The 27,195-nt window shown below is 47.0% G+C and overlaps 1 protein-coding gene across 1 annotated transcript in view; it reads right to left on the reverse strand.

Moving 5' to 3' along the window:
• Positions 1-27,195, reverse strand: part of LOC119892387 (whirlin-like) — a 185,607-nt gene that overhangs the window by 51,970 nt on the left and 106,442 nt on the right. The window contains exons 4-5 of the mRNA XM_038704592.1: positions 16,080-16,354; positions 10,620-10,656 (exon numbers count right to left, since the gene is read on the reverse strand). Coding sequence (XP_038560520.1) covers positions 10,620-10,656; positions 16,080-16,354 — 312 coding nt within the window. The remainder of the gene's footprint in view (positions 1-10,619; positions 10,657-16,079; positions 16,355-27,195) is intronic.

The raw sequence follows: 27,195 nt of genomic DNA on the forward strand, positions 1-27,195 counted from the left end.
TACATCGGATAATCAAATGTCATCACGCTGAAAGATACACTGTGGATCTGCAATCTTTCAGATTATTAAATCATATTCAACATTTAGGCAAAAATCCCTAAACCGTAAGTAATGGTTAGCTTAATTGATGTCAGTTCATGTGTTTTTCTCATATGGCATTTGTTTCAATTCAATTCAATTTTATTTATATAGCGCCAAATCACAACAACAGTTATCTCACAGCGCTTTTCATAAAAGAGCAGGTCTAGACCGTACTCTGTGCTGATATTTACAGAAGCCCAACAGTTCCCACCAAGAGCAAGCATAGGCGACAGAGGCAAAAAAACTTCCTTTTAAGAGGCAGAAACCTCGAGCAGAACCATGGCTCAGGTGGGCGGCCATCTGCCTCGACCGGTTGGGGGTGAAGGAGAGAGAGAGAGTCTTCAACTTTGGTTATTGTAAAATTGGTCTTAATTTTAATTCCGAGTGGCATCTAACTTGTTTGCATTATACTGTGCTTTGCTGCAGCATACAGCTCATTCACAAGTGGCGCCAGTCTGATTTGGGGACTGCCTGCTTCTCACCCTTTCCTGCCGCCGGGGTAAAGTAAGTAATACAGTATTAGACGTGATTTAGCTGACTAAATTAGATTTTGTCAAATACTAACAATGGTCCACTTACTTATTGATTTAATAAATGTACAATTTTTTCTTTGTAAGAAAGGACCACAGGGCTCTAAAGCATAAGCATTTTAAGTGCATGTATGAGTGAACAGAATTCTTTAGTGTGACAGTGTGAAAAATTGTTTCGGCGCACTGAGCGACTTTTGAGTTTTGACAGCCATGATTGCAAAGCTCAGTCAATGTCCTTATAAGCTCTAAACATCTCTTGCTCAGTGTAACGTTACAAAACATTGAGATAGCGCCATCCCCCTTTTAGCCGACCATGTCGCTGTTTTAAATGAGAAACATCAAGTCATATCAGTTGTTGCTAACAAACGTTAATTCATTGATTTAAGTTGACCAATTCAGTGGACTGAGTGTTAATGTAGCTCCAACAACTCCAACAGAATGAGACTTTCTCTACTAGTAAAACCATCAGCTGATCGCATCACGGTGTGTGTGTGTGTGTGTGTGTGTGTGTGTGTATGTGTGTGTGTGTGTGTGTGTGTGTGTGTATAATACAGTGTTTCTCACAGATTGACAGCTAACTGTGGGGGTGGTTATGCCGAATTTTGCATACCTGCCGAGAACTGCATGAAAATGCAAGTTCTTCTTTTAAACGCTATACTATTCTTTGTGGTGTTCATCAATATTGATAAATGATATATTTTATGAACGTTATGAATTGTTAACATATTAACGACCTGAAAATGTGATGCACATAGGGCTGGGGCGATTTGTCGACGTAATCGATTACGTCGCTGCATCGGGTGTGGGATTATCCCGGACAAGCTCCAGCTACAAGACCGTCTAAAGTTTGGAGTATTTCAGACAGACACTCAACAACGTGCTGCTCCGTGAGCTCTGTGAACTGGTTATTGTTATTATCACAACACATCAGTGACGTGGAAATTTGATTCATTTTAAGATTTGCTGCTATTGTCATTATTCTAATGTGCTTCATCAGGATGATTGAATAAAATATAGATTTATTGATTAGACATGTTTTTGATATTTATTTTGGATAAATTGGTATGTTAATCGAGTAATAGGCAACTTTTCTTTCTTTAGAATAAACAAAATTAGTCATTAATCGACTAATCAAAAAAATAATCGTTAGATTAATCGACTTGAAAAATAAACGATATGTACAGCCCTAGATGCACGTGAATCATGCAGATCTGTAAAAAAAAAAAAAGAAAAAAGAATGGGGTGGGTACAGGACCTGGCCGAGTGAAATGGAAAGGATCTAGGTTGACGTGTGTAAAGTTTTCTTCCTTTCTAAGTATCAAGGATGTTCGTTTACGCTCAGCTGCCAATTCCACACCTGCGCAGTGTGTACCACAGGCACTCTTGCGCATCAGTGGTACGTAACGTGTTGGGCAGTAATAGGCCTACTGCAAAATTACTTTTCCCAGTAAAAACGAGCGAGCGAGAGAGAGAGAGGATGTGCTGCGCTATGGCGCTCTGCAATCAAATACGGTTTTAAATAGGCCTAGTAAAAAAATCGAAAATCAATGTGTTGGTCAGCGTATATCCAGCGTATGTCCAGATCGGTTCCGTGTAGGGTATGGGCCAGATCTGTTCCGAAACGGATAAGGATTTCTGATCCGTCCCGCTGTGCAAGTGGACTCCGATACGGACCCGTTTGCGGATTCGTTCCGGACCCTGTGATACCTCCGGTGCGGAGTCAGTTTGCTATCTGGGGCCACCAGAACTGTCAATCACCAATAGTACTCTCAAGACCCTCTCATGGTATTATTTAGGGTGGTGTACATTCAGAGTATTGCACACCTTGTTAGGCCTGCCATATCCTTCCATCGACATCGTATCCTCAACCAGCTTCACCACCAACACCCACACAGTCCTCAAATCAGAACATCCGCCATCCACCTTAGCATGATAAACTTCTTCATCAAACTCATTTCCGGAGCACTTGCTTTTTCCGTCTTTCACCCCACGTCCACATGCTAATCAAGTCCTTAGGGAAAACAGAACCTCAGTTCACTATAAACGATTACCCCTGACATCAGACTTCCTCGTTGCGTCCGAACTCTCCATGCAGGATACTTATCTCCCTCTATTGATATGGTCCTCAAAGCCATGTTCCTCCTCTCATCCTTCGGTTTCTTAAGATGCTCAGAATGATCAATCTATCTATATCAACAGGCTATGTACCACAGTACTTTAAAGTAAACCTCACTCCTGACTAGGGGTGCAACAACTAATCAACGTAGTTGACAAAAATCGATTATTAAATCCGTTGCCAACGAATTTAATAATCGATTCAATCATGATGTCATCGGGCTTAACGGACTAATGTGATGTGAACAGTGAAGTTACTAAAACAAACAACATCAGCACTGCAGTAACACCTTCACAACCTAAAATCTCCAAAGTGTGGCAGAATTTCACTCTTCACTCAGCCAAAAAGGTTGTTAACTGCTGCGTCTGCAAAGCTGAGCTTTCCTGGAAACACCGGAGCATCTGAAGAGGAGGAGGACGGAAGGAGGCACGTCATGTTGTTGCTCTGTGGATGATGAAGACTCGTCTCAGTAAGCTAGTTAGCGAGCTAGCTTCCCATTAAAGCCGTGTTACTTCACGTTATGAGCTGTAACGTTTTCTATACAGTTTCCCTAGTCAGTTTGATTGATTTTTAATGGCACTGAGAGTAGCGCATAGTTATGATACACAACGGCCGCGTTCACATTCCAGATGTGTCCTAACATTACAATGATAAACAATGCATCGCTAATGGCGACGTTCCCAGCTGGAGAAGGTGTTGCTGCCGAGTGCACAAGATTAGATAACACCGGACAATTTCTTACTTTCTAAAGAAGAGAAAAAAGTTCTCCTGTCTATGCATGAGGCGGCGGGTAAAAATCAGAGTTTTGTGAGTTGTTGAGTTAGGGGGAAATATATAAATGTTGTGAAACACTGTCTACTATAAAATCGGTAATTAATAATTATTATAATAATTATTGACCCCCCTGTAAATTTGGCAAATGTGATGCATGACGTTATTCCTTGCTTTGTATATGGTGTCAGTTTGTCCCGGTGTGTTGCAGTACTGGCATAATCGCGGGTACAAGCAGCTGAAATGGGTTTCCTCAGGCGAGTGGCTGGTGTCTCCCTTAGAGATAGGGTGAGAAGCTCTGCCATCCGCGAGGACCTCAGAGTAGAGCCGCTGCTCCTTTGTGTTGAAAGGAGCCAGTTGAGGTGGTTTGGGCATCTGGTAAGAATGCCTCCTGGACACCTCCCTAGGGAGGTGATCCAGGCACGTCCAGCTGGGAGGAGGCCTCGGGGGAAGACCCAGGACTAGGTGGAGAGATTATATCTTCACACTGGCCTGGGAACGCCTTCGGGATCCCCCAGTCAGAGCTGGTTAATGTGGCTTGGGAAAGAATAGGGGGAATTCACGTAGGCCAGACTGAGTTCTTCTGTAGGCTGTGACTTAAATGCTAACCAGCTGCTCATGTAAATGTATGATAAAGTAATACCTTGTCTAATTCCTCTCATTATTAGATAAGTTGCAGGTCGAAAGAATGCTATAGAATTACACTAATTACTGTTAATGCACTGTGGACTGGTTCAATCAGAGTGTGATATGAAGCAGAGGAAACAACCAGAAGGATTATTTTAAGCCAATAAATACAAATTATATTTGTACTATTCTGTAGTATTTATCCATATTTATAATATTTTATTTTTATTTTTAAATCTAACAATAATTTTTCTCATCATTATTATTATTATTTGGGGGGGCTTAGGAACATGTTAGGGTGGCTTCAGCCCCCCTAAAATAGGCCTAACAACGTCCATGGCCACAGATAAAGTAGTGCAATATTTATATACAGTACTTGCAGTATTACGAACTGTACTAAAATGTATCTGCAAAAGAGGGGCGCAACTGGAGTGGCAGGGAGAGTCAGACAATAGTTTGTTTTTGCAGCCCCCAGAATTCTGGGACCTTTAGTATAAAACCACATTTGCTGTTACCACTAGTAACAGATGTTACATGAACAGAAACAGTACAATTGCATAACAGCATCAAAACCAGTTAAAGTTGAGTAATATTTACTACAGATTTTAACCATCACTCCCTTGTCTGAAAGCATTTTCTAGTTAAAGGTCCAGTGTGTAATATTTCTGAGGATCTATTGACAAAAATGCAATATAAGATCCATAACTATGTTTTCAGTGGTGTATAAAGTTACATAATGAACCGTTATGTTTTACCTTAGAATGACCCGTTTATATCTACATAACCGTAGGTCCCCATTTCCATGGACGTCACCATTTTGTGTGCCATGTTTCTACGGTAGCTGAAAATGGACAAACTGTGCTACAGAGCGCGTTTCGTCACAACGTTCTTCTTGTTCTTCTTCTTGTAGAGTTCAGGCAGTGTAGCCACTCATCACTATGTTGAATACGTACATTTGAAGAACAAGAAGTACTAATAATATACAGCAGGGGTTGGCAGGGAGTATTTTTTTCAACCATTAGATGGTGGGTGAGAACATAAAACATAATACTTGAAGTCATTGTTACAGTATTTGGTTAGCTCAACTGGTAAAGCACAAGACTCTCACCTAGAAGGTTATGTGTTTGATCCCACCTTGGGATGCAGGCCAGATATTATTGCTGGCGGGCAGTTTTGGCGAGGGTCCATAATCACAGAGAGAATGAATGTGTTTCCCTTGTCAATGTTTGTATAAACTTCATCTATTATGTGGTTTATAATGGACTGTGTTGCAGAAACAGTGACAGTGTTTCACACTCTTGGCTTACATTTTCCATGTTATCTGTCAGTGGGCAAGTTGCAATAACATATGGTTTTACTGAATAATTAAGTAAATATTTCTTAATATGTCTACCTTAAGAAACCTCATTCCTTGAATAGCTATCCTCTGCTGTCTCAGAATAGACACCTTTTGAGCTGTGTTTGCCACCGTAGCTGTTCTACGCTCTTTGAAAGGGTAGGGGGGCAGTGGTAGACTGGACAGATGGTTGCAATTCGCAAACTCACCGCTAGATACCACTGAACTTTTAAGTATCTAGTTATCGTTATGGATTTCCAATGTTTTTAAGGAGTCTGTTCACACTGATATAGGCTAATAAAAATAACATTTATTTTATTAAAGTGAAAATATTAAACATAATGTAGGCTAATGTGTATTACAAAATACAAATATATTTGACTCAGTTTTGTTGATATAATTCTAGATTTTTTTACAGTTTTGTGTTACAATATTAAACTTGGTTTTAAAATGAATACAATTTCACTTAACTCTGTTCTAATAGCTGTTCATAATAGCAATGCAGAACAAATCCTACAGTTTGCAGGTATCGTAAATGTAAATAGTAAATAGTAAATACATTTGACATTGGCAAGCAACCAAAGTTCCCACTTGTCCTGAACGAAGCCGGGTTCATGTGCTGGATGTGGACAGATGAACACTTGTGGACAGATGCATGACTTGTCAACAGACAGGAGAAAGGACAGTTCAATAAAACATGACCATTTATCATAACCATTTAGGGCTGTTGTAAATATGCAAATAGATTTTGTACATATGCCAAGTTGCCATGGCTACATATACTTGTTGGTACTTGTGGACCTGTTCTCCAAATGTATAGAAGCACATCTTACTATTGTATTTCCATGTCTTTTTTAAATTTCCCTTTAATGTTTTATGTAAAGCACTTTAAATTGCCTTGTTGTTGAAATGTGCTATATGAATAATATGAACTTGCCTTGCCTTGCTAGGAGAGAAGATGCAAAAACAGTTAAATGCTTGCTTAAAGAAGTGATTCCTAGATTTGAGATGCCAAAGGGGGAAAAAACAGTGAAAGAGGCCTAGCTTTTTGTCAAAGCTTACAACAGATGTACAATTTTAATCTGATACAATTGAGTCAGTGATGCTTTGAAAGGAAAGTGTGATTCTGTTCTGTCTCTATTGTACACAGATTATTATCTTGTTACTCTTTGTCAGAGTGGTATTGCAAAGGTGCCACAACAGTCTGTTTCTGGAATCCTAACTCATTCTGTCCTCCGTCCACCTTCAGCGGTTGATCTGCACGCAGCTGGTGAGGGTTACCCATCACACAAAACTCTGAAAGAGAACAAACTCTACTGGGGCTGGTTAAAAACCCACTGGACCACTCCAACAAAAAACTAAGACGAAAAATGACAATGTGAAGAACTTTGGTGGAAACACAAGGAGTCATAATTGATAACCCACCAATCAGAACCTTCAATAGATAGATAAAAAGGGCCAGAGTCAGTTCATTCCGTTTTGGAGCAATGGATCCTGAAAGATGTGAAGAAAGAGGTAGAGTACACCAGAGGGGAGAAGGAGGAAGATAAGGGGTAGGATGAAGAGCAGTATGTAGAGAGGAGTAAGAAATGAAGGAAGAGGAACAGTAGGAGTTCAAGGAGGAGTTGGGACAAGAGGAAGATGACGAGGTGGAGGAGGAAGAGGAGGTGGAGCAGGAGTAAGGCAGAGGAGGAAGAAGGAGTAGTAAGGAGGAGGAGGTGGAATAGGATCCAGCAGGAGGTGGAGGGCTAGAATCTCTGGCCTGTCCCAGACCAAAGACAAGATGCTGGGGCAGAATAATGTGTTGTTTGGTGTGTTGTACTGTACAGTACAATAAGAAATTAAAAATGGGCAAACGTTTACATTTGTTATTTCTTTTGTTTTGTTCATCATGTGAAAAGGTTTCTGAGGGGGAGAACCACAAGCAACATTACCAGTTTTGTAGTATTGTTTTGAATTTATCTCACAAGTGTGTAAAACTGTGTTGTAGTGTGTGTGTTTTTGAGGGCTTGTGTGTTGTGTCTGATGGAAAAGTTTGGTTTTTAAGCAAGAATGAATGGTTTTGAGTGGGGAGCTTCATTTTGACCTGAAAATAGGATGTTTGGGGAATTGGGTGAGAAGTTGTGGATTTGTGTTTAAAGTTTTGAGAAAAAGAGGCATAATTTCAAGAAATGTGTCTTAGCAATCGAGAAAAGCTGTAAAAGTATCCTTTCTGGTGTGTCCTATCTAGCCTTACTTCCTATCTTTATGGTCCTTGGTTGATTGTTTGCCCCAACCTCCACCTGTGTCTCGTTAATCACCTCCCTCATTTGATATTTAAGTCAGTGTTTTCCCCTTGTTTAATGTCAGCACGGAATGAACAGTATGCACCCAGCTGACATCAGTAACTGGAGGAGCTTAAAGAGGTGAGTGCCAATATTGACAGATACATGGTGCCATAGAAGACTCGGTGGATTTTAAGCATAGACTGTTTGTGTATTCCCTAATGGAGGGGACGATTTCCCAGACATTTTTAACATTCTGGCCATGGTTAAGAATTTAGCATTCATTACCTAGCTCAAGGTCGAGCTGCCTAGTGCCACAGAGACCAAGCTGCCTGGCTCCCCTAAAATTCAGCTGATCAGCGCCCCTGAGGTTTAGCTGAGTAGTGCCCCAGAGACTGTGCTGATCGGTAACAGAGACTCCGTTGTTCAAACCACAGAGATTCCACCACTTCTGCCTAATTTAGCATAGGTGGCCTGGCCAACACCTCCTCCTTGTTCCACATCGGCTCTTAATCAGCTGCCCAGCCAACTCCTACTCCCAGTGTCCTGTCAGCCTTCCAGCCGAGTCCTCTTTTTGCTGAACTACTGCAGTCTACAGTCTCAGAACTGCACCAACTCCCTGTCCGTGCTGAAATAGGACCCTCTTGAAAATGAGATGATGCATCTCAAGAGGCTATCCTTTAATAATAATAAATAAAAAATGCAGCAGTCTCCTGTCACAAAACTGTAGCCACTCCCTGTCCCTGCAGCTGTCCCCAGTTACAGAACTGCAGCACTCTTCAGTCACAGCGTTGCAACAACCTGCTTCCTGCTACTGAGTTGGCAATGACTATGTGTGGTTGTAATTCCCTGAGTCAGAACTGCAGCTAATTCTCAGCTATTTCCTTTTCCATCTCAGCTTAAAATAACTACAGTTCCTGTGTTGTAGCAATCTCCAGAGCTAAGTTGTTCCAAGTTAAGATACAAGTTACAGTGGGTACGGAAAGTATTCAGACCCCTAAATTTTTCACTCTTTGTTTCATTGCAGCCATTTTCCAAAAATCAAAAAAGTTAATTTTATTTCTCTTTAATGTACACTCAGCACCCCATCTTGACAGAAAAAGAGAAATGTAGAAATTTTTGCAAACTTATTAAAAAAGAAAAACTGAAATATCACATGGCCATAAGTATTCAGACCCTTTGCTGTGACACTCATATTTAACTCACATGCTGTACATTTCTTCTGATCCTCCTTGAGATGGTTCTACTCCTTCATTGGAGTCCTGCTGTGTGTAATTAAACTGATTGGACTTCATTAGGAAAGGCACACACCTGTCTATATAAGACCTTACAGCTCACAGTGCATGTCAGAGCAAATGAGAATCATGAGGTCGAAGGAACTGCCCAAGTAGCTCAGAGACCGAATTGGGGCAAGGCACAGATCTGGCCAAGGTTACAAAACTATTTCTGCAGCACTCAAGAAGTACTAAGCACAGTGGCCTCCATAATCCTCAAATGGAAGAAGTTTGGGACGACCAGAACTCCTACTAGACCTGGCCATCCAGCCAAACTGAGCAATCGTGGGAGAAGAGCCCAAAGATCACTGTGGCTGAGCTCCAGAGATGCAGTAGGGAGATGGGAGAAAGTTCCACAAAGTCAACTATCACTGCTGCCCTCCACCAGTCGGGGCTTTATGGCAGAGTGGCCCGACGGAAGCCTCTCCTCAGTGCAGGACATATGAAAGCCTGCATAGAGTTTGCCAAAAAACACATGAAGGACTCCCAGACTATGAGAAATAAGATTAGATAGAACTTTTTGGCATTAATTCTAAGCAGTATGTGTGGAGAAAACCAGGCACTGCTCATCACCTGCCCAATACAATCCAGTGAAACATGATGGTGGCAGCATCATGCTATGGGGGTGTTTTTCAGCTGCAGGGACAGGACGACTGGTTGCAATTGAAGGAAAGATGAATGCGGCCAAGTACAGAGAGATCCTGGAAGAAAACCTCATCCAGAGTGCTCAGGACCTCAGACTGGGCCGAAGGTTCACCTTCCAACAAGACAATGACCCTAAGCACACAGCTAAAATAACAAAGGAGTGGCTTCGGAAAAACTCTGTTACCATTCTTGACTGGCCCAGCCAGAGCCCTGACCTAATTGAGCATCTCTGGAGAGACCTGAAAATGGCTGTCCACCAACGTTCACCATCCAACCTGATGGAACTGGAGAGAATCTGCAAGGAAGAATGGCAGAGGATCCCCAAATCCAGGTGTGGAAAAACTTGTTGCATCATTCCCAAGAACACTCATGGCTGTACTAGCTCAAAAGGGTGCTTCTACTCAATACTGAGCAAAGGGTCTGAATACTTATGACCATGTGATATTTCAGTTTTTCTTTTTTAATAAATTTGCAAACAATTCCACATTTCTGTTTTTTTCTGTCAAGATGGGGTGCTGAGTGTACATTAATGAGAAATAAAATGAACTTTTTTGATTTTTGGAAAATGGCTGCAATGAAACGGAGTGAAAAATTTAAATGGGTCTGAATACTTTCCGTACCCACTTTATAAGTGTCAAAGACAAGTTTAAGGCCTTTTTTGATTTTGTCAAGTCCAAAGTTTTTAGATCTTTAAATCTGACTGTATTCACTAATCTAATGACTCTGGACTGGGGTGTCTGTAAAAACTATTACAAATAGTACAGTCTAGACCTGCTCAATATGAAAAGTACAATGAGATTATGGTTATAAATTAGTGCTATATAAATAAAATTGAATTGAGGAGTCTGACAAAAACGTGCATAGATGGAAATACAGTGTGTTGGAGTAAAGAATCTGTTTAGTTTAGTACCATAAATGCAATTTAGAGTGTTATTGTACAATGTGAGGGCAGTAGTGCATGGCTGCCATTCTTACCTTTCCTAATACAGGTGTAGCTCTGGCTGAGGATGGTCTGCAACACAGAAGAAAACAATTCACAGCATAAGATAACAAAGACAAAAAGAAACAAATTATCATCAATTATATTCATCCTACAAAAAAAAAAGAATACACATAAACAAAACACATAAAATTAAAACAAACACCTGTATGTCTTACCAATTCTTCAAACCGAGGTGGGACGAGAGTTTTAAATACAAATACGTTCAGACATTCATAGTCACTGATTTTTCAAGCGCTGCTTCAGTTCAATTGTAACTTCTACTTCAGTTCAATTCTTACTTGTTCAAATGGTTCCCCTTTGAGGGAACTCGAGCTGCGTCGGTTACGACACTATGGGAACGCCTCTAGGCGAAGCAGGTCTGAACGTGAATGAAATCACTCCAATCCTATTGGCTTGTTGCTAGAATGGTAAGGTGTGACGGAATAACCGGAGGAGTATAAAGCAAACCTGTACACACTTATCATTAGCTTTTTTCTATTCAGCAGGCGCTCTGTATGTTGTTTGAAGAAAGCTCCAGTCCTACGAGCAGTATGTCTTACCTGAAGAAGAAGTCTACCAGCATGTCCGGCAACCAGATGTACAGAAGGTGTGTTTTTTTTTCTTGCCCTCGGTACATCACGGATGGAGATTCTCATGAGATGTGTGTCTCATGTTTGGGGATGGAGCACGCCCGGGCAGCTCTCGAGGGGGCTGCCTGGACCCGTTGCGAAGCCCTTTCCGTGCGGGTACTGAGGTACAGCATGGCTCTCTTTTCCGAGGATGGCCGGATGTGTTTTCCCCGTGGCGAGGGCCCTGCGGCCGCTGAGGCGGCCCGGCGGCTTCACTCATGGGGTTCACAGCGTGATCTGTCGGAGGATTTTGGGACGGCTGAGGCTTTTCGACCTTCATCCGCTGGCTCCGACGCTTCCTTTCCTCGTTCGGGAGCCCGTTCTCGGCTTCTCCCGCTCGCAGTTTGGATCCGGAGACGCTGCAGCAATCCGACTCCGAGGAGGCGGACGTGCTCAGCGTAGTGGACGATGACTTCCGGGTGTCGGGGCGGCGTCATCTGGCGGCGCCCGACTATGACGTGCTGCTGGAGGTGGTGACTAGAGCCGTGGCTAAGCTCAACATCAACTGGCCACAGGAGGAGCAGACACCACAGGCTAGTGGTAAGCTTGATGAAAGGTTTCTTAAGCACCACACGCCACCTCCACGCCGGTCTCTGCCATTCTTTCCTGATTTACATGATGAACTGAGTAATCATGGGGCAGACCCTTCTCTACATGGCTTTCCACACCCCGATCACTGAACTACAGTAATGTGATGGGGGTTAGGGACCGTGGTTATGGGAGGATGCCTCGGGTGGAGGATGCGCTTGCGAGCTATCTCTCCCCTCGACTTGCGTCCTCCCTGGAGAAGCCGGCGTTACCATCCAAACCATGTCGCACCACATCCACGCTCGTGGGGAAGGCGTACATGGCAGCGGGCCAGGCAGGTGCGAGCTTGCACACCACGGTGCTTCAAGCCTACCAAGCCGACCTGCTACAGGAGATGGTTCAGAGGGGGGGTCCCTCTGAGGAAGATCTGGCGGAGCTTCGCAGAACCACGAAGCGTTAGACACAGGGCGAAGCGTTCCGCCAGTACCTCCCTCGCCGGTCTGGACCCAAGGCAGCTGAGGCTGCCAGGCGTAGGTCCCTTCCCTCTACAAGCTCCTACGGAGAGGAGAGGAAGCAGAGTGTCGCTTCTCGGGCCCCCCCGAGGAGCTGGGGCAGCGAGACGGCGCTCTCACCCTCAGCCGTCTGAGAGACGCGATCTGAGGACCGTCATCCAGTCCCAACGGAGCTCAGGGAAGACCGGGGTAGGGGAGTCTTTCTCCCCTCCCGCACCCCCCCCGGAGGCCGACCGAGGTCCCCTCCGCCGTGGCAACAGGTGATGTTATCCCGCCGTTTACACGTTCAGGACGCACCTGCCACCATCGAGTCCACGCCGTACTGCCTGCCCCGAGGGTCTGCAGTCAGGCGGTGCCCCGACTCACTCACCGTGGATCTTCGGCGGCTCCCCCCTGCCGTTCTGGGGCTTCAGGGGTCCACCAGAAGATCACACGAGACACCGACCACCAGCCCCGAGGGGCTGGTTCCGTTGGCAGACTTTGCAGAGGCTTGGCGGAGCCTGACGAACATTTCTCCGTGGGTCCTGCGCACTGCCATAGATGGGTATCGACTACAGTTCAAAACCCGCCCTCCAAATTCAACAGAAGAGAGGGGGTGGTTTGGACTGTGGTCCGCCCGGAGCAAGGTCCGGTGTTGGGACAGGAAGTTCGTACTCTGCTGAGGAAAGGGGCCGTGGAACGTGTCTCCCCCCCAGACAGAGACGCCGGTTCTACAGCCGGTACTTCATAGTCCCCAAGAAGGACGGAGGGCTGCGTGCCCTATTTTGGATCTGCGGGTTCTAACCGGTCTCTGAGGAGATTCAGGTTAAAGATGCTCATCATCCCCGCCACCGTGACGCACATCCAATCTGAGGATTGGTTCGTCACGATAGATCTAAAGGACGCCTATTTCCAGGTCTCCATCCGTCCTTCTCACAGGAAGTTCCTGAGGTTTGTCTTCGGGGGTGTGGCTTACCAGTATCGGGTTCTTCCATTCGGCCTGGCACTTTCCCCTCGCACATTCACCAAGTGTATGGATGCAGCACTGGCCCCGCTGAGGCTCCGGGGCATCCGGATTTCAACTTCATCGACGACTGGCTCATCCTAGCCCAGTCTCGAGAGTTGGCGGTTCGGCATTGAGATGTCGTTCTGGCTCATCTGCGGCGTTTAGGGCTGAGGCTCAACGCAAAGAAGAGCGTGCTGGCGCCCACCCAACGGACTACGTTCCTAGGGGTTGTATGGGATTCGACAACGATGCGGGCACAATTGTCTCCGGCACGTGTCGACACCATATTGGCTGCCGTGAAAGGGGTGAAGTTAGGCCACGCCATCACTATGAAACACTTTCAACGAATGTTGGGTCTCCTGGCGGCTGCGTCCAGCGTAATACCATCTGGAGTGCTGCACATGAGACCCCTGCAGTGGTGGCTAAGGAACAAGGGTTTTTCCCCGAGGGGAAATCCTCTCCGTCTGATTGGGTTACGCGCAAGTGTCTTCGTTCCCTATCAGTTTGGAAGGAAACTTGGTTCCTGTCCCAGGGGCCCGTGCTGGGAGGGTCTTGTCGCCGGCTGGTTATTTCGACAGACGCCTCCCTCACGGGCTGGGGCGCGGTCATGGACGGCCGCTTTGCAAGGGGATCCTGGCAGGTGCATCAATCCGAGTGGCATATCAACTGTCTCGAGATGTTGGCGGTGTTCCAGGCTCTAAGGAGTTTCCTGCCCGATCTCCAAGGCCACCACGTCCTGGTTCGTTCCGAAGAGAACAACACAGCGGTGGTGGCCTATCTGAATCACCAGGGCGGTCTGCGCTCGCGCCCTCTGGACAGACTGGCGCGTCAGATCCTCCTGTGGTCCCAGGAGAGGTTACTATCGCTCAGGGCGATGTATCTCCCGGGGACGCAGAGTCAGGGAGCAGACCTGCTGTCGAGGCAGGGGCTGAGGCCCGGGGAATGGAGACTTCACCCCGAAGTGGTGGAGCTCTTGTGCGAAGAGTTCGGCCCCATAGACATGGATCTGTTGCGTCTCAAGAGACTACGCCCGCTATGGTTTCTCTCGTTCCTCCAGCCCCGTTGGGTCTGGACGCCATGGTTCATTCGTGGCCGAGGCTACGTCTGTACGCTTTTCCCCCAGTCGCTCTGCTCCCGGGGTTCTGGAGCGGGTCCGCCAGGACAATGTCGGCCTACTGCTCGTAGCCCCGTTCTGGCCAACCCGGGTGTGGTTCTCGGACATCATGTCGCTCCTGGACGGCCCGCCGTGGCGGGTCCCTCTGAGGAGAGACCTGCTGTCCCAGGCGCAGGGCCGGGTTCTTCACCCTTGCCCCGCCATATGGCGACTGTGGGTCTGGCCCCTGAGGGGGCACAGTACCTAGAGGCGGGTCTAACAGCCGGAGCAGTCGAGACCCTCCTGAGCTCCAGGGCCCCGTCCACACGGAGGATGTACGGCCTGAAGTGGAGTGTTTTCTCCACTTGGTGTAGGGAGCGGTCGGTGGACCCTGTTACCTGCCCGGTGGTTCAGGTACTTGAGTTCCTCCAGGACCGGTTCTCTGCTGGTCTTTCCCCTTCCACCCTCAAGGTGTACGTGGCAGCTATTTTCCACACCCCTCTGAGGGAGGGATACTTGGGGAAACTTCCCTTGGTTGTACGTTTCCTCCGTGGTGCCCGGAGGATGAGACCTGCGACTCGGTCCAAGGTTCCCACTTGGGATCTGGCAGTGGTTCTTGGGGCGTTGGCTGAGGCCCCCTTCAAACCCCTGGAGTCAGCTGAGGCTAAGCACTTGACCCTCAAGATGGCCTTTCTCCTTGCTATCACCTCTCTGAGGAGGGTGGGGGATCTCCAAGCGCTTTCGGTTTCCCCGCAAAGCCTGGAGTTTGCCCCGGGGAATATTAGGGCTATCCTGCCCCCTCATTCAGGATACATTCCTAAAGTGCCTTCTTGTGCGGCAGGGTCCACAGTGCTGCAGGCATTTCATCCTCCACCTCATGTGACGGCGGAGGACGGGAGACTTCATCTGCTGAGTATTTACACTCTGAGGTCCTCCCGTTGGAGGAAGGCTGACCAGCTGCTAGTGTGTTTTGGGTCTCCCAGGGCCGGGCTCCCTGCATCCAAACATACTATTAGCAACTGGATTGTTCAGACTATTTCCCTGGCCTATCAGGTGCGCGGTTTGCCTTCACCTGTGGCTGTGAGGGCTCATTCTACCAGAGGCATGGCGGCCTCTCGAGCCCTCCTTTCCGGGGCCTCTTGCAGGATGTTTGTTTAGCGGCTGGCTGGGCCACTCCGCACACATTCATTCGGTTTTACAGTCTTGACCTTCCTTCGGCACCTGGCACTCGTGCGCTCTCCTCTTAGTCGTGCCACTTTATTGCACACAGGGGCAGACAGGGTTTTCGGCACGGTTTAGTGGGTATCTCGTTCCCATAGTGTCGTAACCGACGCAGTTCGAGTTCCCTCGAAGGGGAACGTCTCGGGTTACGTATGTAACCCTGGTTCCCCGAGAAGGGGAACGAGACACTGCGTCGGCCCGCCGCACCTCTCTCCCCGCCTGAAGCGCCTGCTTCATAGTTAAGCTAATGATGAGTGTGTACAGGTGTGCTTTATACTCCTCCGGTTATTCCGTCACACCTTACCATTCTAGCAACAAGCCAATAGGATTGGAGTGATTTCATTCACGTTCAGACCTGCTTCGCCTAGAGGCGTTCCCATAGTGTCGTAACCGACGCAGTGTCTCGTTCCCCTTCTCGGGTTTGACAGTTTGAGCAGTAATTTTACTTGCCAAATTGGTAATTGAGCTCAGTTTAATGAACTTACCTTGTACTGCAGGTGCTAGCACTGACACTAGCAAGGATGCCAGCATTGACAGTGGGGTTGGTGACAGAACTTGGGTTAGCTGTAGCGTTGGTCTCAGCTATGGGCTGACTGCAGATCCATTTGGTCTCATCCACTTCTGTACGTGCATGAGGCATACAACCCACATCCTTCACCTTCATCAACAGGTGGCGTCCTGTTTTGAGGATGTGAACTGCCTCATCGTGGGAGATGGTGACAAAGCTCTGACCGTTCACTTCCAGGATCTGGTCACCTACCTGCAACAGACCAGTTTAATTACAATTTTTCACACCACAAGCAATATAACCAATAACCAGTTTTTGTAGTATTGTTCTGAATTTATCTCACCAGTGTGTAAGACTGTGTTGTAGTGTGTGTCTTTGATGGCTTGTGTGTTATGTCTGAAGGCAAAGTTGGGTTTTTCAGCAAAATTTAATTTTGAGTGGAGAGCTTCATTTTGACCTGAAAATAGAATGTTTGGGGAATTGGGTGAGAAGTTGTGGATTTGTGTTTAGAGGTTTGAGAAAAAGAGGCATAATTTCAAGAAATGTGTCTAAGCAATCAAGAAAAACTGTGAAAAGAAGTGTTACATGCTCATCTTGCCTATGCAGACCAACTGTAGACAGACACAGACAGGGTGGGCATTAAGGTCTGCATGTAATTTAATTTCCAAGAATTCTTGATGCCAACCAGGAGCAGTGCTAAATATTATTAGGGTCCGAGCACGAACCGGACAAGGTACCTGAAACTGAAGGGATTTTTTGGGGGCCCGAACAAGAACCATGCAAGGTCACTATTGAAACTGAAGGGATTATTAGGGCCCAAGCACTGAAGGGATTACTTTTTTTCTTTTTCCTGCAAAGTAAACTCAGTTTTGGGGGCCAAAACATACTTGAAAACTCGCTAGCGCCCCCTACAGAGCAGCCCCCAGACAAAGTTTCACCTATGTATATGGAATTTCTGTGCTACGTGTGTCATGTCCAGCCTCTTGGAGCGATGCCCTAAACACAACAGGAAGTCGGCCATTTTGAATTTTATGGTTATTTTTGGATTTTTCACACACTCCATACTTTAACAAACTCCTCCTAGAGAATTAGTCCGACTGACATCAGATTTTCCCTGTCTACTCTAAAGCCATTGACAATTAAAAGTTGTACAGACGGTGAGTTTTTGTGAAACGGCGTGCCCGTTGCATGGCGTCCAAAATCAATGATTCGCCATGAAAGAGGAAGTTGTTTCCACTTCAGTGTACATGCTCACATCTGTACCAAACTTTATGTGCTTGATAACAGTCGCGCCCCGAACACATCTACATGTTGATTTATAGTCGTAGTGCGAAGTGCTATGCAGTGCCATAAAGGGGACACAGAAAGTTATGATTAATACGTTTGTTCAGCGTCTGAAGCGTGTTCGAAATTCACAGCCACATTGACGATTAAAAGTTGTACAAATGGTGAGTTTTTGTGGAATGGCGTGCCTGTGGCGTGGCGTCCAAAATTGATGATTCCCCATGAAACAGGAAGTTGTTTTAACTTTAGTCTACATGCTCACATTTGTACCAAATTTGATGTGTATAATAAGAGTCCAGCCCTGTACCCCCCCATATGCCAATATTCACTCAAAGTCATAGCACCACCAGCTGGCAACAGGAAATTACACATATTATGCTGTAATGTACTGCTCCAAGCAGGTTGTCCCAGACTGTCCCAGAAAACCCATAACACATTGATGAAGCCATGTTGTAAAACTTGTGAGTTTGCAGTTAACGGCGTGGCGGTGACCATGGTGGTTTACTTTATGTGTAAAAACATTAAATGTGTTCCAGTATGTTAAAAGAACATACTGGAACTTTCAAAAGAGATTGCAGGACATGTGTTTTTGCCATAATACTGAATCTCATCCAGATGGTGCAACTATTTAAAGGTGGTCGATGATGATGATGGGCTGTTGCCTCACAGCAAGAAGGTCACGGGTTCAAACCCCGGTTGCCCTGGCCTTTCTGTGTGGAGTTTGCATGTTCTCTCTGTGGGTTCTCTCCGGGTGTTCCGGCTTCCTCCCACCATCCAAAGACATGCAGACTAGGTTAACTGGTGACTAGTGTTGTAGTACTCGAAACCGGTCTTAAGACCACTTTTTGATGGTCTTAGTCTAGCCTCGGACACGACTGCATTTGTACTCGGTCTTGTCTCTGTCTCGGACATTGAGGACTCAGGATTTTTTTTCAAGACCACAACTTTGGGAATATCAATAAATTGCTTTTGCATTTGTTAACATCCTTACTTTGATTGGATGGCAAATGTATTGCTTCAAATGCAACCAATAACCCTAATTAAAAATGTGTAGTTACCATTAACAACTGTATGGTAAGCATGGAAAAGGAGTGTTGAATAAACATGCTTACATGGATTTCAGTGTTTTTATGTGGGTGTTTTATGGGAATATGGATCTTTCAGATCAATTTGAGAAGTACCTCTTGTTCCACATTTTATTATGTGTCATGTAATGTGGGGAACTGGTCTTCGTCTTGACTCGGTCTCGCCCTCCCTCGCTCTTGGTCTCGACTTGGTCTCGACTTGGTCTCAGCCCCTAAAAGTCTTGGTCTTGACTTGGTCTTGGTTTGGGTGGTCTTGACTACAACACTATTGGTGACCCTAAATTGTCCTTAGGTGTGAGTGTGAGTGTGACTGGTTGTTTGTCTATGTGTGGCCCTGCGATGGATTGGCGACCTGTCCAGGGTGTACCCCAGCTTTTGCCCAATGTCAGCTGGGATTGGCTCCAGCCCCCTGCAACCCTGTACATAGGATAAGCAGTTGACGATGGATGGATGGATGGATGGATAATAATAATAATCAGAATCAGCTTTTTGCCAGGTATGTGTACACACACGAGGAATTTGACTCTGGATTGTACAATGCTCACGATGTGCTTATTTATACAATAATATGATAACACAATAATACAGTAATAAAATCAAACACAGGCTACAGTACAGAGAACACATATATGCACACTATCGTCGGGGCGGCTGTGGCTCAGGAGGTAGAGCGGGTTGGCCGTTAATCGGAAGGTAGGCGGTTCAATCCCTGGCTCCCCCTGGTTGCGTGTCGAAGTGTCCTTGGGCAAGATACTGAACCCCGAATTGCCCCTGGCGGCTATTCCGCCAGTGTATGAGTGAGTGTGAATGTTAGTTTCCGTTTGAGCACTTAGGCTCAGTGTATGAATGTGTGTGACTGGTGAATGCAGATGTAGTGTAAAAGCGCTTTGAGTGGTCGAAAAGACTAGAAAGGCGCTATACAAGTACGGAGCATTTACATTTACTATAAACAAAACAGACACATTGAGCAGAGTGCAAAGGATGCAGGAGTAAATTATTAACATTATTATTATGTACATGTCGGAGGTGGATGTGATATACAGGTGCACATACACATACAAGCATACATGTACACAGTGTGATGAGTGCAAAAAAAGTTGGAATAAATAAGTATTATGTGCGGTGTTATGTACATGAGGTAGGTGGACTTGGAATACAATATGTACAGTAAGAACAGCTCTGAAATAGATAATGATAGATAAATGAATGATAAGTGGTAACCAGTAAACAGGTGCTGATTAGAGACAGTTACTGGGTTATTGCAGAGGAATTGTTCCTGACACTGTGAGGCAGAAATCAGCTGTTCATCAGAACAGCTGAAGCTGATGGCTTGTGGGAAGAAACTGTTCCTGAGTCTGTTGGTTTTGGCGTACAGTGCTCTGTAGCGCCTACCAGTGGGGAGAAGTTGGAACAGGTTGTGTCCGGGGTGAGATGGATCTGCTGTGATGTTTTCTGCCTGAATGGAGGGCAAGTTGGCACTGATGATCTTTTCTGCAGTCCTGACTGTCCGTTGTAGTCTGCTCCTGTCCTTTTGGTGGCAGATCCAAACCAGACAGTGATAGACGTGCAGAGGACTGACTGGAAGATGGCTGTGTAGAAGTGGATCAGCAGCTCCTTAGGCAGGTTGAGCTTCCTGAGCTGGCGCAGGAAGTACATCCTCTGCTGGGCCTTCTTGATGATGGTGTCAGTGTTGGGCTCCCACTTTAGGTCCTGGGATATAGTGGATCCTAGAAACCTGACACCCAACACAGGACTGAGTATGGTGATGGGGGGGCTCCTCCTGAAGTCCACAGTCATCTCCACAGTATTGAGTGCGTTAAGCTCCAGGTTGTTCTGGCCGCACCAGAGCGCCAGCTGATCAACTTCCCGTCTGTAGGCCGACTTGTCGGATGAGGCCGATGACCGTTGTGTCGTCAGCAAACTTCAGGAGTTTGACACATGGGTCTCCTGAGGTGCAGTCGTTGGTGTGCAGGGGGGAGAGCACCCACTGTGATTCACTGACAGATGGAGGCTGGCACTGTGTGAGTGTCTGCTTTGACTCAGTGGTCCATTTTTTCACACTCTTTACAACAGGTTTAGCAAGATTTCAGTCGTTGCCGGTAAGTCAGGATAAGATGAACCGGACAGTGATCAGAGAGTGATCAGAGAGTCCTAAGGCTGCACGGGGGAGCTATAGGCGTCCTTTATTGTAGTGTAGCAGTGGCCCAGTGTTAGTATCCCTGGTGGGACACTTAATATGCTGTCTGTACTTTGGAAGTACATGGCTGAGGTTTGCTCTGTCGAAGTCCCTGAGAACAATAAGCAGGGAGTCTGGATGTTTTTTCTCCACTTTAGTTATCTGGTCAGCCAGGTGTAGTAACGCCTCACTAACACAGGCCTGAGGTGGAATGTAAACAGCGACCTGGACAAACAAGGAAAACTCCTGCGGTGAATAAAAGGGTTTACAGTTTATGAATAATGTCTCTAAGTGAGGGCTGCATGATTTCTTCAACACTGTGAAATCTGTACACCAACCTACGTTTATGTAGAGACAGTCCGCCTCCCCGTGTTTTTTCAATGAGCTCCCTTTCGCGATTAAATCCCAGTAGGTGAAGTGCGCTGTCCGGGATGTGCTTGGTGAGCCAGGACTCGGTAAAACAGAGGGTGGCAGATCTGCATAACTCCGAGTTAGTACTGTTGAGGAGCAGCAGTTTGTCCATTTTGTTGGCCAGAGAGTGGAAATTCGCCTGGTGAATTGAAGGGAGCGCAGTGCGAAAACCCCGCTGTCTCAGTTTAACAAGCGTGCCTGCAAGCCTTCCCCTTTGGCGTCTCCGGAGGATCCCAAACAGAGCTGCCACTCCTCCAACTAATAACTCCGGGAAAGTTCCAGGTTCGATCAGGAGCGGTTGAATAGTGTGAGCAGTTGGGAGTCCGATGTTTAAGAGCTCTACTCTGGTAAATTTTACCAGAGAGGGACAGCAGAAAATAGTTAATAAACAAAAACACAAAAAGCACTACGGAGCCTAATCCAGAGGCTGCCATCCAATGCGGTGCCATCTTGGTAAATGGTAAATAATAATCCATAGTAAATAATGGATAATAATAATAATAATAATAATAACAAAGGCAAAGCAACCTCACCAGATTTCTTGTAGGACACGTCAGGTAATTCTAAAAGAAAGACAATGAAGTTCTTGCTAGGACATAAAATAAGATGCAGTCACTGATATATAAGGTACTGGCCCTCTCAAGTATAGCTTGTTTGTCTTCTTTAGTTTAGCGTGATTTTTTACATGAGGCCCTGTGGTGCTACTGCTGAGGCTGAAAGGAGAAGATGTCCTGTATCCACTATTACCCCATGTTAATGAGAAGGTCATCATTGTTTTGGGACTTGTGCTAAACTCATGTGTCTCCTGCTTATGAAGGGTCTCTTTTTAGAAACACTGTCTCTGTTACTCTGGGTAATCCACTGATCTCACTATCAGCAGTTTTTATACAAATTATTTCTGTGGTAGAAGGTTGTTCCACTGAAAACACACATTGAGGTGCCTTAAAACTAAATATATTTGTTGTTCTTTTTGTGAGCTCCGTGAAAAATAAAGCAGTAGGTTATGAAGACAGGTACTTGAAACTGGGACCTGGTTTCTTTTGTTGTCAAGTAGCCAAAAATTATATAAAACTCCAGGCCAGAAATCTATCTAGGTCCACCACTATCCCAGCAACACAACACAGAGACCAACACACAGATACTCACTGAATATTGCTGTCTTCTCTCAGGTTAAGTATGCACCACTATACGTGCCATGCATCCCAATCCGATTCAGACAAATTTTTTTTTTCACTACCTAAGGCCACAGATTTCATACTAAACAAGGAGTGTCAAATCCAAGGTTGTCCCAACGTTCCCAACTCGTTGACTTTTCTGCAGGGTGCCACACACAGACAAATAAACACGTAAACACTAATGATGCGCTGAAGCTAATTATCCTCATTTTGACAACCTGAGAGGAAAGTCTGAGACAAAACACTCATAATGCTTACATAATCAGTTTCCTTCTCCCATTTCCCTCTCTATAATTTTGGGTTTTACTCTGAGAGTATTGTGTAACATTAATGTGAGTGTTAACATTAAATGTGATTTTAATCTGCGTGGTCTAGAGTATGGTCTAGACCTGTTCTATCAGAAAGATACAATGAGGTAACTTCTGGTATGAATTGGCAGTATGTAAATTAAATTGAATTGAACTGAGCAGAGAATAGTTCAAAGACAAATGTTTTTTTAAATGTATGCAGTGGAGGTTTAAACCAACTAAAATGAATTGCCATGTCTGTCAGTGCTTCGGTCTACTGTCTTTTTAAAACTTTGGTCTGGAGCAGGTTATCTACTACCATCTACTACTAGCATTGATATTCATGATTCTCAGAGGGTGATTCTTTGTAGTACATTTCAACAAGACTAAGTCTTCATCCCTGTTAGCAGCTCTGTGAGGCTTTACTCATGCACACCAGTATTTTAACTAAATGTTAATATCACTGTGCTAACATGCCCACATGTTAACATGCAGGTATAATGTTTACCATGTCCACCATGTTTACTCTATTAGTTCAATACTAAACACACAGTGCAGCTGAGGCTGATGAAGATGCATGAAGGTCATTAATTTTGCATGTATTTGGTCTTTAAGCAAATAAAGTATTGGACACATTGGACTTCTGACATGATGATGACACTAAATGTAAACATCATCTGTATTATTAGAATTCATTCTCTTGGGACCATGAATGTCTTTACCAAATGTGTCATCGCAAACTGTTGTGGCGGCAGCCCGGCTGACGCTGAGTGTCCTGTTTATTCCTCCTTTTTATTCCTCCTTTTTTTGCTTGTTTTCCCCTGGTGTTGTGTTTTCCTGTACTCCGCCTGCCTCCCTCCCTGTGTCTCCTCCCCTGCGTGTGCTCTCCCTCTATCTCACTGATCATAATCCCCTTGTTTTTTTGTCTCGCATGTTTAACCATAACCAGCGACTCATGCGATGGGCACTGTTGGTTCAAGACTTCAACCTCGACATCCGATGGGGTCTGAAAATGTGCTAGCTGATGCTTTGTCTAGACTGTAGAGGTTAGCTATGTGTTTACACCCAGCCGCAAGGGCTTGTAATTTCTATTTCGTATAGGCTTCGCCCTCTAAGAGCTGTGTATTGGGTTTATCCCCGTGCGCATGCGCAGTCCTGAAGATTTCTTTCGCGCCCATGTGCCGTGCATGGGCCTCTCTCAGGTCCGGAAATTAGGTATATAATACCGGCGAGACCAGAGATCTGCTCCCCTTTTTTCTTCAGCGCTGCATAGCAGTCATTTCGGAGAGCAGAGTAGCATCTAAAGAGCAATTTTCCTACTAAAGAGCTTTTCCTATGGCTACTCACCGCTCTACCGTTGAGGTCCGCCGCTCGGAAGGAGTCCGCCTCTGCCCGTCCTGCCACGCCGGCTACATCATGGGGTTTGATCTCCACGCCCGCTGCGAGACCTGCCTCGGCTGGCTCTGACTCCCCGGGCCTCGTGCCTCTACTGTGCACAGCTGCCCGTGGAGGAGAAGTGACGGCGGGTTGACGCCTTCGTGGCCCTGCAGGAGGAGGAGGATGACGATGCTAGCTGGGCTAAGCCAGTTAGCTTCACGGCGGACCTTGCCGGCGGGACTGCTGGCGATGCAGGGCTTGAGTCCTCTGACTCTGCTCCCTCCATTGCTGGGTCCCCGCCAGGATCTCCCCTCTTCCCGCTGGAAGACCTGGAGTTTGACTTCGAGTTGGATAAGAAGGCGGCGTCACTAGCTCCTGCTCCACTTCCGCCTTCCAGCTTGCCGTCCTGCGGGGCTCTCTTCCGGGATCTCCCCGACATAATCAAGACGGCTGCTGAGCGGAAGGGCGTGCCGATGCCTGCTGAGCCTCCTGCACCCGCTCCTAGCGCCATGCTCGCCGACATCTACCAGCCAGAGCAAGCGTCCAGACAAGTTCCTGTGTGGCCCCTTTTCCCACCGCTTCAGCCTTTTCTCTCTGAAGCGGGGGCCTGTCTCGGATTATGGCGTGGATGACGATGCTGCAACGCAACATGTGGCTGCACATGTCCGATCTGCCGGAGCAGATCAGGAAGGAAGTTGCCGCTTCTCCAGGATGCAATCACACACCTGCAACAAGCTTCGGACGAGGCAGACAAGGTGAAGCGGCACACAGCGTGGAGCAGAGCGCCACCTCAACGCCCACGGTGTTCACAGGGCTCCTGGCTGCTCCCTCTGCACAGTGCCGCTCTGCCATCAAGAACAGGCGAGCGGCTTGCTCCTGGTCCAACCCCCCCGCCGAGCCTCTCCGCAAACAGCGGAGGTATTGACGGGACGCGGGGGACGTGTGTTTTCTTCCCGGAACACCCGGACACAACGGCCCTTTTCAGAGCCAACCAAATGTCCATAAAGAGCATGTTCCTAACAGTCAGTCTGCCCCTCTCTCTCCTGAGCTTCCTGCAGCTGATGAAACGCACGTCTCCCACACACGAGCAAGCTCCGCTGCGCACGCACACGCTGCGTCATATTATCATGAGTGAAAAACATTCACATCAGATAAACACAACAGCCCACCCACACTACCTGCCTCTCTGTGGCCTTCCCACCTCTCACCTTTCAATGTGTGTTAGTGGAGGTTTTTTCACCGTGGCACGACACTGAGAATGAGCGGCCGGAGTGTTTCACACTATCGCCACCGCAGCCCTTTCAACTCAGCCCTCCCATGGGTCATGTCGAGCGGCTCTGCAGCTCACACGGCGGCGGAGAGGGCTCTTCTCTGGCTGTCAGAAATGTCCACAGAGGCCCCTCAGATTTTTGCTCAGAGCGTTGCTGCGCGTGGCAAAATCTGCCCCATGAACGAGTGGATGGCGAGACTAATAAAGAAAGGTTACACTCTCCAATTCGCCAGCCCCCCTCCGCCTTTCAGTGGGGTGCTGGAGACTGTCATGTAATCGCAGTCAGAGACAACTGCTCTGATGGCAGAAATAACAGAACTCCTGAGCAAAGGAGTGATTTCAAAAGTCCCGCGGGGCGAGGAAAACGAGGGTTTTTACTCCCGTTACTTCCTGGTGCCCAAGAAAACGGGCGGAATGAGGCAGATCCTGGATCTCTCCTTCTTCAACAAATGCATAATGAGGAGGCCGTTCCACATGCTCTCAGTCAGGCACGTATTGGAATGTGTACGTTCCGGGGATTGGTTCGCGTCCATCTACCTAAAGGACGCCTATTTCCATGTCCCCATCATCCCCAGACACAGGAAATTCCTGTGTTTCTCTTTCAGAGGAGCCCAGTTTCAATACAACCGCCTGCCTTTCGGCTATTCTCTGGCCCCTCACGTTCTCCAAATGTGTGGAGACAGCGCTGGAGCTGCTGCGCAGGTCGGGCGTCAGAGTGTTGTTTTACCTGGACGACTTGATTGTCATGGCATCGTCCAGGGAGAGCTGTGCGCTACACATGATGAAGCTCGTGAAACACCTGTCCTGCCTGGGTTTTGCCATAAACTGGCAGAAGAGCTCTCCTCTCCCCTCACAGTCAATAATCTATCTGGGAGTGCATCTGGACTCAGCCCACATGAGAGCCAAATTATCTCCAGCCAGGCTGGAAGCTCTCAGCTCTCTGCTTTCACGCATCGCTCCGCACAAAGTGGTAACGGCTTTGTCTGTGATGCGTCTACTGGGCATGATGTCGGCCAGTCACGTGGTGGTCCTCTGGGTCTCCTCCACATGAGGAAAATACAGAGATGGTTCGGCCGTCTCTGCCTCGATCCCATAAAGCACAAAAGACGCCTGCTGTCCGTCCCCCCTCAGTACAGTCAGACCTGACGTACTGGAAATCCCCTCACGTGCTTTCAGCAGGGGCCCCCCTCGGGAAAGTGACGTCACATGTCACAGTGTACACGGACGCGTCTCTCATTGGCTGGGGCGGGATGTGCCATTCTCACATGGTGGGAGGGAAATGGCCACAGCCTCCATCTCTCCACATAAACTGCCTGGAGCTGTCCACAGTGCTGAAAGTGCTGAAACACTTTGCTCCACTCCTGAGAGACAAACATGTGCTGGTGAGAACAGACAACATGACAGCCGCGGCTTACATAAACCGTCAGGGCGGCGTCCGCTCGGCTCGGCTACTAGAGATAGCCAGGAGCCTGCTGCTGTGGGCCCACGTGAACCTGCGCTCTATCAGAGCACTCTACATTCCCGGTTTTCAGAAACGAGCCGCGGACCTCATGTCACGCGGCGGTCCCTCTCAGAACGGGTGGAGACTGAATTCCACTCTTACTCAGGAACTGTGGGACAGATTCGGGGAGTCAGAGATAGATCTGTTCGCCTCACGAGAAAACGCACAGTGCGCACTGTGGTTCTCACTGAACGCACGGGACGAGCCGCCACTGGGCGTGGACGCCTTCTCACACAGCCCGTGGCCCAGAATGCTCCTTTTGCTTTTCCCCCGGTTACTCTGATTCCCCGCCTCCTGGCGCGCATTCAGGAGGAGCTCCTAACAGTGATTCTGGTGGCACCAGAACGTACGAGCGCATCAGGGTTTCCAGTGATGATTCAGCTGCTGTCGGGGAAACCGTGGCAGCTGCCGTGGCGCAGAGACGCGCTCTCAACTGGACGGAGCCATCCTACACTTCCCAGTGATAGGTCAGCGTTGGGGCTTGGCCCCTGAACGGGGCGCCTTGAAAGACTAAGATTGTCCCCTAA

Source organism: Micropterus salmoides, unplaced genomic scaffold, assembly GCF_014851395.1.
Source record: "Micropterus salmoides isolate LMB-PRFRI ecotype aquatic unplaced genomic scaffold, ASM1485139v1 Ms_hic_scaffold_7, whole genome shotgun sequence".
Taxonomy (NCBI): Eukaryota; Metazoa; Chordata; class Actinopteri; order Centrarchiformes; family Centrarchidae; genus Micropterus; species Micropterus salmoides.